The following is a 12,210-nucleotide window of genomic DNA, read 5'->3' on the forward strand; positions in this document are numbered from 1 at the left end:
CCCCCCCAATAACTAAATTTAGCTCCTACCCCCCCTACCTTGGGAGGTGAAGCCAATACGCAGACAGCGTCAGCATCCTAATTTAGCTCCTCGGCTTCCCACCTGGCACGACTGGCTCCCTCGCCCCACTCGCTACCCAGCAGGCACTAACCTCTTAGGTGACCTGGGCAGTGGGTTTGGGTACCCCTTTCTCACGACTTCACTTCTTTCTCGTGCACTAGAACCATCTCCCAGCTCCTCCGCCTCCTACCTCCCCCTTCTAGAGGATGGCATCTTCCTGGGTTCCCTCCCAGGAGGAGCACAGGTGGTACTTTCTCTCCCCCTTCCCTCCATGGTACCCACACCCCCAGGCCAGAAAAAAGGAGGGAAGAAGGCGGGGGGGAAGAGGGGCTGCGACTAAGCGGACAGAAAAGGTGGCCGAAGCAGGAGGGGCAGGGGTCCCTGAGTGCGGGAGGATTGGGTAAACAGGTGCCTGCGATAGTGACAGATACATCGGCGAGGGGTGACTGGAAACTAGGAGCAGCTCCTAGCGAGGAAAGGGGGAGAAGGGGGCCTGTGATCCCTCCCATCTCCACCCCCACACACACACTTTCGCTTCCCTAAGAGAGAGGAACCGGAACCAGATGTGCAGCGAAGGGGGGGAAGCGCCCTCCCCGCTCACCCCCACCCCCCTTCCGACCTACCTGCCTCGGGGCTCCTCGCGGGGCGTCCGGGCCCCCCCTCCCCCCGCCCCCTCTTCGGGGAGGGGGGGGAGGACGGGGAGGATGGCGGGATGTTTACCCGGCCCCGGACATCCCGCGCCCGCGGGGGCTCCGGCCGGGCTCCCCGCCCGTCGCGCGCGCTGAAAGGCTGCGCGCGGAAACCTCAGCCGCAGCGAGCCTCGCGCGCAGGCGGGGACGTAGGGGCGCCTGCCCTGGCGGAGCTGCAGCCCGGAGCCCCTCCCGCAGCAGCCGCTGCGCGCCTCCGTTATCCCGTCGCGGCCGCAGCTCCAGCTGTGCGCGTGATCCCGCGGCCCAGCTCCAGCTCCGCGCGCCTGTTCACTCCCTCCTCCCGCTGACCCCCACCCCCAGCCCCCGCGGCGCCGGCACCCCCTCAGACGGGATGACCCCGGAGGCTCCTTCCGCCCCCGGCCGGGCCGCCCCAAGCCCGACCCCTGGCGGCTGGGAGGGCCCTCGGCACGAGCGCTCCCCCTCCCCTTCCCGGCCCCAGAGGGGAACCAAGAGGACCTTGAAAGGCCAGGCTGAGCCCAGCGCTCTAGGGTTGACACAGCCCAACCCCCATTCTTAGTTCAGGGATGCACACACATCCTTGCTACTCCCAATCTGCAGCCTGCAGTTCTCAGTTCCCTTTTCTAAAGAGGACAAAAGCTTTGGAAAGAGGAAGAGCCCAGGTTGGACAGGACACATCTCCCCCAAGTCTGCAGGGTGGAAACAGCAGTAGAAGGTATGTTTGTGGAAAAGAAGGCTGAGGAATGGCTAAGAGGGTTAGGAAGATCCAGGGAGAACAAGGGTTGGCTGGTCCCATTAGCTTGGCAGCTGCCACTGATGCTCCTTCCTACCATCAGCTAGCTAGTATTGCTGTCCTCCCCACTTTAGCCCCTAGAGGTCCCACTGAAGCATGCATCTTGGGGGGTAGGCATGATGCTTAAGTCTGCCAAAACCAAAGGCATGATGGAATCACAGAGTGCCACTGGTCTGAGTGATGGAGCAGAGAAATTCAGCCCCCAAACTTAACTGCACACCATACCAACTCCCTCTCTCTAGCAGCCTCAGCTGAGGTCAGTAACTGACCCAGGGAGTTAAGGGGACAGCCTACCAGAAACTCCAGGCTTCTGAGTTCAGCTACCTGCCTGACTCACTGCCAAGCCCCAAGGCTGGGAAGTGAAGAACTAGTCATGCCAGTTGGAGCCCCCTGGTCCTTTTTTCACCCTCAAGATACCGAGTGCAGGCGAGTACATGCTCTGGCATCCTATATCCTACCTAGATCCTATACCCAACCAAGGTTCCCATGCCCAACACAAACATCAGTAGCTAAGGCAAAGTAGAAAGGATACCCTACCTAACTCCATGCTCTGCCTCTCATTCCAGGGCCACTCTGCCCCCTTCCACGACCACCCCCCAACCCCAAACAGCAGTTGTACACTATGGTTTTGATGTGATTTTTTTAATTAACATATAATATATTTAAAAAAAATAATATCCACTCTGGCTCTCTCCTGCAAGGGGGGAAGGGGAATTGTGGGGAGGGGCCAGCACTGCAACCTCCCCCCCACAACCACCTGGGCATGCCCTGCTACCCAGTCCCTCTTCCATCCCCTGACATCCAACAGGCTCTGACCTCCAGACAGACGGTTCAAAGTTACAAGTGCTTCGGGCCCTCCCTAGTGCTCTTCCATGTCTGCCCCCAATGCCATACATTGAAGCAGGCATCCCTTCCTTTGTATACAATCCTGTGATCCCTTGGTCTCATTCATATTGGGGAAAAGGGCCGGGGGCAGAGAGTGGAGTCTCTACTGGCCAGGGGGAAGGGGAAAAAGGGTAAAAAGGGTAGTGGGAGGAGGGAAGATGGGAGACAAGTGGGGTGCTGACACTGTGCCCAGTCCTATATCCCTCACTGTAGCCGATCACTTCGGAATGAGTCCTCAACAGCTGGGTCAGTCAGCAGAGCATAGGGGTCACTCAACATGTTCAGCCCATCCAGGCTCAGAGGTTCCATTCGAAGCTCATCTTCCAGCCCCAGCCCCAATCCCAATCCAGCTGCTGCCACCTCAAAGCCAGGTACCCCTGCCAGAGCTGCTGCAATCTCCTTGGAGAAGCCAGGGGGGGAATCTCCTGAGCAGTCAGAGGAGTAAAGATCAGGACCACTTATGAGGAGGGTAGGGAAGAGAAGGAAACACTCTCAAACCCTACAACTATGACCTCTCCAGGTACCTTTCATACCCACCCCAACCCCATTCCTCAAAAGACTCTAATTCTACCCAGTCCCTAATGTCCTCCCCTGTGATTCTCCCACCTGTGAGGATGATGTTGGGCACTGGACCATGGCGGGCACAGTGTGTCAGGTTCTGGCGGTTGAGGGCATGGGAGTCTTGTGAGCCGTTCCCCCCACCCCCTGGCTCATCATTCCCCGAGAAGCCCGGCCCCTCAGAGAAGCTGGGAGGGTCCAGTGTCAGGCTGCCTGATGGACTCTCCATGCTGAATTGCTCTAGCTGGAGGGATAAATGGTCAAAGACACTTTACAACACATTATCAGACAGGGGCTACTTGTCCCTCCCAGCTCCCTAAGATTTACTCAATAATTCCCACTGTTCACAGAGAAAAGACAGTGATAGAGGACATAGCAAGCAAGCAGAGTGAGGGCAGGGGGCATGGGACCAGAAAAGGACCCAGGCACCATACCTGCTGAGATAGAGAATGTGCATGCCAGGAAGAAAACTGGTCAAAGCAGGAGTCATCTAAGAGTGAGTTGAGCAGAGATAGCTGAGGGAAAATGGACAGAAGAAGAGGGTAATCAGCAATAGGGGAATGGAGGTGGGGGGGACAATGTTAACAATGCCCACCCACCCAGAAATTATTGGAAACAGACCTTCCCTATTATGAATGGAGTAAAGGGTTTGAACCTCTTCTTATCCAAGTAGAAAGGTCAGGGTACTCACATTCCCCAAGCTGAAGTCTCCTGTGGGTTGGGCATATGATTGTTGCCCACTGGAGGCAAGCGGGTATGGTACCCCATAATGTCTTTGTCCACTGGGTGACTGGACTGGACAGGACTGGGGAGGTGGTGGTTGTTGCTGCAGCGGCTTTGTGACTGGTGGCTGGGTAGGCAGAAGCAGGCTAGGAGGGCTATAAGGGTATGGGGGCAGTCGCTGGTCAACTGGCAGCTTACTGGTATCCAGGGGGACACCCTAAAGGAAAGAAGAAGGGGAGAGTTACCCTTCAAGTGGTCTCTCTACAGGAATAAGGAGTCCAAGGATCAGAAAAGACCAAGAGAAGTCTGGAAGGGGGAAGATACCTACTGCCCGCCCAGAGGGAAATAAGCCCTCTGTGGGTGCTAGTGCAAAGGGGCTCCAGAGGGAAGAAGGATTATCTATCCCTTAATCCTCTGCCAGGGTTGAGATGGAACATGGAACACACATACCAGACACACACATCCCCACCCAGGCAATGGGGATGAGGGAGGGAAGGAAAGTAGACAAAGAGGAAGAAAAAGAATGGAGGAATGAAGTAGGAAAAAAGGTCAGAGAAATGCAGGCTGGAAGGATAAGGCTCAGGATAGTAGAGAAAACAATAAAAAGATAACAAGAGAGAAGTAGGAAAGGGAGGAGAGGCATGCGAAAAGGAGAAGATGCCAAGTGGTAGAAATGAAAAATAGCTGTTTGAAGAGAGGAATGGGGAAATGGGCAGAAACTAAAGCAGACGAACTGAAAGAAAAAGATTCAGGCAAATGGCAGACAGACACACAAGAGGAGCGCAAGGAAGAAGGGCTGGGAGGGAAAGGGAGAGGCTGGTGCGCAGCCCAGCCCAGGAGTCTCAGAAACGGGAAGGGCGTAGGTGGCCACGCATACCTGAGTGATGGAAGACAAGGTGGGTGACATTGTTGGCGAGAACTGTTTGGGCAGCTGCTGCTGGGGCCGTCTGGCATCAGTTCCACCCACGGGCAGGCTCAAGGGACTGAGGGGCACACGTCGGTGTCGGGGGGAGGCCCCAGAGGTGGGAGTGGGGTACAGGGGGGCGCCCAGCGCAGGGGATGAGGAAGACGAGGTGGAGGAAAGGACTGGGGCACTGAGCGAAGGGTGGCCCAGGGAGGTAGCAGGCATAGTATGACGGGCAAAGGACGAGGCAGGCAGTGAGGGATGACTGTGGGAGCCCTGAAGCTGGGGTTGGGGGCTACTTAGGGAAGCCTGGAGGTTGGGATTACTAAGGGAAGATTGCAGGGATGGGTGGTTGAGAGGTGAATTAAGTCCTGCGGGCACAGACAAAAACCAGAGATGCCAACATTACCAAAGGGCACCAAGCTCCTTCTCCCTGCCCCCATACAGAATGGGTAGGTGATTAGACAATGGAAGTGAGAATACAATGACCACACTGTGAAAGGGGCAGGCAGGCACTTTGCCAGCTGCCTAGTAGGGAACCAGCACCTTCTCCCACTCCTATTAGAAGGGTAAAGCTCTAAGAAATAGTGCCACACCAAGTCTCACCAAGTCAGGGAGACAGACATCATGAAGCACACTTCTATGCCAGTCCAGATGATTAAAACTGAGAGGTATCCAGGTGCCCAAAGATTGCCCCCTCAGGACTGAATACTCAGGTCTACTCCCCTGACCTGTAGGTTGGTAGTATTCAGAATTGGGGGCTGGGGGTCAGAGGGAAGAGAATGATGACTCACCTGATCCATCACAGCTGACACCCAGGCCCAGGCCCCCACTGATGCCCAGGTGGGTCATGGTATGGGTCAAGTTGGAAGTACTGCTGCCCCCACTCAGACTGGGATAGGCTGTCTCTTCTGGGTCAAGGGGTGTGGGCAGTGGCGAAGGGAAGTGTAGGTTGGTGAGGTCAGGCAGGGAGCCACCAGTATTCAGGGTAGGTGGAAGGAGGGGCACATTGGCAGGCTGGTCAGGGGATGGGAAGATGCTAGAAGAAGGAAGAAAGACACAAACCAAGGGTGGTCACTGAAAAGCAGAGATCACGATCAACCTTCCTCCCATCTTGCCTACCCTGCAGCTCACACTCCTGAAAAGCCACTTACTTAATTCCAGGGACTTCACATGATCGAGGTCGGGCAGAAGAAGAAGACAGCTATTGGACACATGAAGAGGAGGGAAAGAGGTGAGTTTACATGTGGGAAGCCCCTTCAGAGTCCTCTGGCCAGCTCTCACCTTCCCATCCAGCCCAATTTATCTTTATGCTTTAATTCTTTCCTCATGACACTACCATGAGATAGTCTATATTTTAACCCCATGTTAGACATGAAGAAACAGACTTCAGATGACTGGCAACAAGTAACAAGGCAGCAAGTGTCTGAGCCAGAACATGGATTTGATTCTATAACACAGTGGCCCCAAAGCAGAGACATCCCCCAACACCTACCTTTTTAGGATCCCAGGGCTTCAACAAGTGCTTGTCGTCCAACAAGTTCTCCTCAACTGCAGGAACTTGAAAGACAAAGACTGATGGGAGGAGAGTGGGAGAGGAATAAGACATGAAAGGAAGAGGCAGTGGGGTCAGGTAGGGGACGTACCACTTGATCACATCTTACATTCTCCCCACTTAACATTTTGATATGCAATGCTCAGCTGTGGAAAGAATAAAGTTGGGGCAATCTGTGAATTAGCCCTTTCTATTCTGGAAGATGATTTGGAATGATGCTATAAAAAATGACTTAACTGTCCATAATCATTGAACCAGAAATCCTACTGTGACCCAAAGAGGTCAAAGATCCCCCATAGGGAAGGATATTCTACAGCAGGAAAGAACTAGGAAAAGAAAAGTTGGTACTCATCAACTGAGGAATGGTCAAATTGTGAAACATGAATATAATGGAATAATATTGAGTCATAAGAAAAATTTGCTGCTATGATCAATTCAAAGTATGAGAAGATTTCTATGAACTGATATATGAAGTAAACACAACCAGGAAAACAACATAAAATTATGAAATATAATGGAAAGAACCAAAAAACTGAAACTAAACCACTGTGTAATTACAATGACCAAGCTTGCCCCTGGAGGTAAGTTGGGAAAATGAACTCTTTAGATGTGAGGGATTATGGATGTGGAATATTGCATTCACTGTCAAGGTCATCATGTTGGTTGATTCTGTTTAACTGCTTTTTTTTCTTTCTTTTTTAGTCTTTCTTATAAGGGATGGTTTAAAGAGATAGAAAGGGAAAAGGAATATTCTTGGAAATAAGGATTATGTAAAAATAAAAGATGTTGATAATGTAAAATTTTAAAATAAAATTAAAAAATACTATGCCTAGGAGTAAGTGAAATAAATATACATACCTTTTGAATCTGTTTCCCCATCTAGGAAACCTGTAAAGGAGGAGACTCCTGTTGTCCAGAGCACTAGATAAGTCTTTTCCATCTATTCTCCCATTCCTTCATTCAGCGTGTCCCCATACCCTCTGGCTTCCCCTGCACTAAGACTTACCACCCCGGCGGTTGGGCATGGCAGTGGGCGGTGTGGGGCCTGGGTATGTGTCCTGGGGATTGGGGTTCATCACACTTGTATGAAGGGCAGAGTCTGAGCTTGTCCTGTGGGAAGCAGGGTAAAGCTGGCATGGTTCCCATGGTGACAGGACCCCTCCAGTTGGCCGACAGAGAGGGCAAAGCTAGGCCAGGGAACCACAGGGATCTGAGGCCGAGGCTCTTAATTCAGAGAGGAAGACCCTGGGGTGAAGGGAAAAAAGCAGGAATGAAGGAGACAGAGCCTCAAAAGAAGACTAGGGGAAACGGGGACATCACCTGTTGAGTGCAGATGGAAGTCGGAACAGCTGCCCCTTCTCAGCAGGGAAGTTACCCCAGGGCATTGTTCTGAGAGGGAGAAACAACAGTCAGGAGGGCAGGGAAAAGAGGGTTGGAGGATGTGAGGCAGCTAAGATGGGAGTGGGAGTTAATGGTCTTTCTGACTCTTCAAAATGCTGAAAGATCCCAAGAAAGCCCGAGAATCATCCTTTCTACCAGGTTAAACTGGGGGATAACCTGGAGTCCAACAACCTTAGTCACTGGGGGGGGTGGACGGTACAGTGTTCAGGAATCCAGCAGTGCCAGAGCACTGTACTTGGCACACAGCTTTGGCAGGAAGTATGCTCACTCCCATAAGCACACACCCAGCATGGCCCACACTCCCATTGGTGCTACCCCAGAAGGAGGGGTAGGCTTGTCTACTCTTGTGTCAACAAGGTTGAGACTGGACTCTGACCCCGCCCACCCCACCTAGCTCCCACCTCTAGGACAAACCCCTCTTTAAAACCAGGAGAATTCCAGCCCCAATTCTCATCTAGCTAATGACCCCTCCTCCCCAACCTGTGCCCCTTCCAGACCCAAGTGTGGAAGTGTGGAGTCAGTGCTTGGAGTCTACATGGGTACTACACTCAGCCCACTCTAGACATTCACCTTCTCCAGCTGGATTCAGGAGGGGGAGATAAGTAGGCTGGACTATAGGGAGAGCTGTCAATGTGAGCAACACCACATTAAGGAAAAAACAAGGGGTACATGCTGCTCTTCTCTACAAAAGACAAAAGAGTCAAACTGCAACAGAAGAGAAGGGGGATAGACTTTCAGAAGGACCGAACTCGAAGAAAACACGAGAACAGCTAAGGGCTGGGAGGAGATCACTTCCTTCCACAAAGTTCTTTCTGCCTGAGAATCTAGATGAGCTGATGAAGGAACTAAGTGACCTCCAGCATGAGGCAGAATAAAAACAGATGCTCTATTGCTGGCAGTAGGAAAGACAGATTAGACAAGAGGAAGAACTATCCAAGATCTAAGGAGGAGGAGGAGGGAACAGCAGCAGGTTGGCACCAAGTTTTTTTCTAGTTCCATAAGCCCAACTTAGCCACCCTACCCCCTGCTCATTCTCCAAAGGATATGTGGCGGGGATAACGACGCAGGGGAGACATCATCCTTCGGGGATCCCGTTGTACCCGCTCCACCAGACCATGGTGCCGTGTATTCCGTGAATCCAGGGATGAATGGAGGGGGTTCTGCCAACATATACATGGTAGTCAGGGAAAGGGGATCTGGAATGGTGGGAAAAGAAAACCACAGCTCCCTCTCCGTGTTCTGCCCCAATAATTCCTACCTCCTCCCCTACCCTCTCTTTCCCCTAGTACCCACTCACTCACCTGGAACTCTGCCAGACTACAGCCAATCTGGTTAACATTGGGCAGAGAACCACCGTAATAGGGGCCCCGAGTATGAGCTAATCGAAGTTTCTGTGCCTGTAACTAAAAAGGAGGAAGGGACTGTTAGAGGATATAGAGAAGGCCTTCAAGGTACTAGTCTACCTTCCCTGCCCCAAATCTTACTGACATGTCTAAGTCATCAGATGGAGAGTTTAGAGGAAGATAGAGAACTAAGAGAGCCTGGCAACAGAGCTATAACCCTCACCTCCCTTCCCCAATATACCACTTAGCTCTACAGCTGCAGCCCCTCTTCATAGCATCCTAGCCAAGGGAATCATCACTAGGGAGGGAGTGAAGAAAGAAGTAAGAAAGCAAAGGAAGGAGGAACGAAGAAAAGAAGGGAGGGAGAGAAGGAGAATGGAAGGAGGACAGAAGGAAGGGAAAGAGGGAGGAAAGAAAGGATAGGAGGGAGGAAAAGGAAGGAAGAAGGAAGGAAAAGAGGGAGGGAAGGAGGAAGGAAAGAAGGGAGAGAGAAAGAAGGAAGAGAGGAAGGGGAAAAGGGAGGAAGAAAGGGAGAGAAAGAATAAACATGTATTAAGTACATACTACATGCCAGGCACTGTGCTCTGTTGCAGGGCCTGCCCCATTTGGCATTACCCCAAGATGAGTCCCAAAAGGAATGCCAGGCGCCCCTAAGCTAGTCACATGGGCTCTCCCCCTGCCCCCAAGGGACCCATTAGCCACCTCTGCTCTTCCAACCAGATGAGTCCAAGACTAATTGGCAGAAAAGGAGACAGGCACGAGTAGATGGCACAAAGATGGTGCTGCCGGCCTCATTCCTTCCCCTCAAAGATGGGGGGCCAAAACTGCAAGGCCACTGCCACCTGTCCATCCATGAGCATACCAGATACTGCTTACACCCACAGGGTTGGGGTAATTCAATTAAATACTTGTTACAAACCCACTCTTGGCTGGGAAAATAGTGCCAAACTAAAGGGACTATCTCTAACTCTGCCCTAAACCCCCTGGTTTTGGAACAATGCCAAGGAGAGGCCTGGCCTTGGGAAGTGGGGATGGGAAAGGAAATCTTGCCAGCACCAGCCAGCCTAGGTCAGAACAATGAGCCTAGCTCGTCCACCTTCTGAAGATGTGCTGCAGGATCGAAAATACTGGCATCCCAGCATGACTCCTGTCTACTTAGAAATTACTTATGCCAATACTAATATGAAAGGCAAAGTAGTCAATTTTGGTGCTTCATGTCCCTTCTCAATAGACTACAGGGTGCCAGCTACTGCTGTGTAGCATTTGCTAAAGTTAGTTGAATAGCAGGAATGCCCAAGAAGGAAATGGGGGAAAAGAACTTAGAAACTTCTTTCAAATACACAGGCACTGAACGAGAAGGGCAACACCAAAACTCCCTTCCTTCATCAGGTAAAACCCATGGAAAATGTGGGAACTACAATGACCTCTCTCTTGGTCAATCCTCCTTGCTGTGTAAGACTCCAGGTGGTGAAGTACTCTAGTTCCTCAGCTGGGTCTGTCTCCACAATCAGACTTGCCTCAGATGATGACAGAAATGGCTGAGTTCTAAGCCCCTTATTCTGAGTTTTGTATTCTTGGACCTCAGGTCCTGCCCTTGAATGCCCACCATTTCCTCCATGCATTGTTAAGGATTCCTACTGTGTAGAGGTAAGTGAAGGTTTTCAAAGAGTGACCACCTGGCAAGCCAAGTTACCATGCTGACACGTAACACCTTAGCTCTGAGCATTCTACCATATTTCAAAGAAGGCACAGTTCTGGAGACAGCACTTGATGCTGTCATCCAGAGATCAGAGCTCCACTACAGATATTGGAAGGATGTGTAGTTAAGGGTTAGAATCCTCACAGGGATCTGGCTGAAATACAGATTGCTGTTCTTTCCTCTGTCTGGCTCAGCTTGCATAGCCAGGGGCACAGGGTCCCCAGAGGCTCAGAGATAGAAAACCACACACAGAAAGGCAGCTAACAAAGACAGGGCTTTTTTCTGCCTTTCCCTTGTCTCTCTAGCTCATTGTCCAGTGGTTGGTTAGGTCATTTGATGTCCTCACCTCATGTTTCAGAACATTTCAGAAGGTGCACCTAAGTTAGGATAACACACTAGCTTGAAACAACCAACACTTGAGACCTTCCCCTAAGAGATTCCAATAGGAAGCAGCCTCCCCAGGGGGGCCAGAATTTATCTGACCATTTGGGGATTGGGGATTTCCTACAGGGCAGAAAAGCCCCAAGGAATCTCTTGTCTCAGGGGGTGGCCAAATTCAAGAAAACCTTAAAGTGTCATCAGCTACCAGAAACTAAGGCCAAACACTCCTCCTCATCTAATGTTCAACAGTTGTCCTCAATCTCCTGAGGACTCTCAAGATGGAACACTCAGCTCTAGCCCAGGAGCAGTGGACCTCACCTTCATGTTGGGGAAACCACAGGAAGTATTTGAAAAAGGAAGCAAAGGGACAGAGGAGGGGACTTCCTGTCCCTCCGTAGCCAACACTGCTTTGGTCGAACCACCCACCTCGGGCCTTCTCCCTGGGAATCTTTAGTGGTCACTTGAGCCAGCCTTGTACAAACAAATGGGCAGAAGGACCACTTGTGGAGGTGATGCTCAGCCCTTGGGCTGAGAGACAATTTTAAGGGCAGGAAGACTTTATCCATGCATGCCCTTTGACCGGCAATACACTGGAAGATTTGGTGTGTGTCCGTCCTTCCCGCAGCTCCCCAAATACCCAGAACTGGGGATGTCTCAGAGGGGCATGAAATGGCAACTTAGACCCTATAGCAGCCTTCCAATCGGGCCCCCCATTCAGAGGGTCACGCTCCCTATTCCCTCCCCCACCCATCCTTACGCTCACTGTGCCCACCCCATGCCCACAGATGTAGGCTTCTCTAGACTCCCCCCTCCCCCGCCCTAGAGATGCCCAGTTCGACGGTCACCGGAGCTTTGCTCTCGGCATCCCCAGGCCTCCTTGTCTCCCTGTTTCCTTCCCTTCCCCCCGCCCCAGGTCCTCGACTCGGCTCGGGCTCCGGCAGCCCCGCCCCCCCACGGCCGTCCCTTACCCGGGTGGAGCCGATGTCCATCATCACCTCCTCGAAGGCCGCCGTCTCTTCGGCCTGACGCTGCTTCTGCAGCGCGATCTTCTCGCTGAACTTACGCGGGTTGGCCGCTGAGGCCGAGCTCGAACCCGAACCGGAGCCCGAGCCCGGCCCCGGCCCGTTCGCCCCCGAAGCCGCCATCTTCCCCCCCCCCCCCCCTCCCCCCTGCCGGCCGCCCAATCTCAGCCGCCACCGCCGCCGGCCCCGGCCCGGCTCCTCCCGCCGCCGCCGCCGCA

The 12,210-nt window shown here is 52.6% G+C and overlaps 2 protein-coding genes across 5 annotated transcripts in view; both read right to left on the reverse strand.

Moving 5' to 3' along the window:
• The window catches only part of DENND4B (DENN domain containing 4B), an 18,584-nt gene extending 17,546 nt beyond the window's left edge, over window positions 1–1,038 (reverse strand). Inside the window, exon 1 of one of the 2 annotated variants that reach the window (XM_069078116.1) lies at window positions 684–1,038. The gene's annotated coding sequence lies outside the window, so the exon portion shown is untranslated. Of the gene's footprint in view, window positions 1–151; window positions 640–683 lie in introns of those variants that run through there. The other variant, XM_069078117.1, reaches the window with a different exon arrangement.
• A 1,109-nt stretch (window positions 1,039–2,147) lies between these two features.
• Window positions 2,148–12,125, reverse strand: CRTC2 (CREB regulated transcription coactivator 2). 3 transcript variants are annotated; one of them, XM_069078238.1, is made up of 15 exons: window positions 11,939–12,125; window positions 8,849–8,950; window positions 8,592–8,707; window positions 8,118–8,177; window positions 7,467–7,535; window positions 7,153–7,256; window positions 7,005–7,034; window positions 6,087–6,166; window positions 5,746–5,795; window positions 5,386–5,630; window positions 4,565–4,962; window positions 3,656–3,904; window positions 3,399–3,479; window positions 3,013–3,208; window positions 2,148–2,831 (listed from the first exon to the last, which is right to left on the reverse strand). In XM_069078238.1, exons 1-15 carry the CDS (start codon window positions 12,113–12,115, stop codon window positions 2,611–2,613), a joined length of 2,178 nt encoding a protein of 725 aa, XP_068934339.1. In that variant the 5' UTR covers window positions 12,116–12,125; the 3' UTR covers window positions 2,148–2,610. The 3 variants fall into 3 exon arrangements, with proteins under 3 accessions (XP_068934339.1, XP_068934341.1, XP_068934340.1); XM_069078240.1 differs by lacking the exon at window positions 3,399–3,479 and having other exon boundaries at window positions 6,087–6,151; XM_069078239.1 differs by lacking the exon at window positions 3,399–3,479.
• Between the last annotated feature and the right edge of the window lie 85 nt (window positions 12,126–12,210).

This window comes from Petaurus breviceps, unplaced genomic scaffold, assembly GCF_028583685.1.
Source record: "Petaurus breviceps papuanus isolate PSGF00001 unplaced genomic scaffold, PetGlider_PUasm1.0 91023, whole genome shotgun sequence".
Classification (NCBI taxonomy): domain Eukaryota; kingdom Metazoa; phylum Chordata; class Mammalia; order Diprotodontia; family Petauridae; genus Petaurus; species Petaurus breviceps.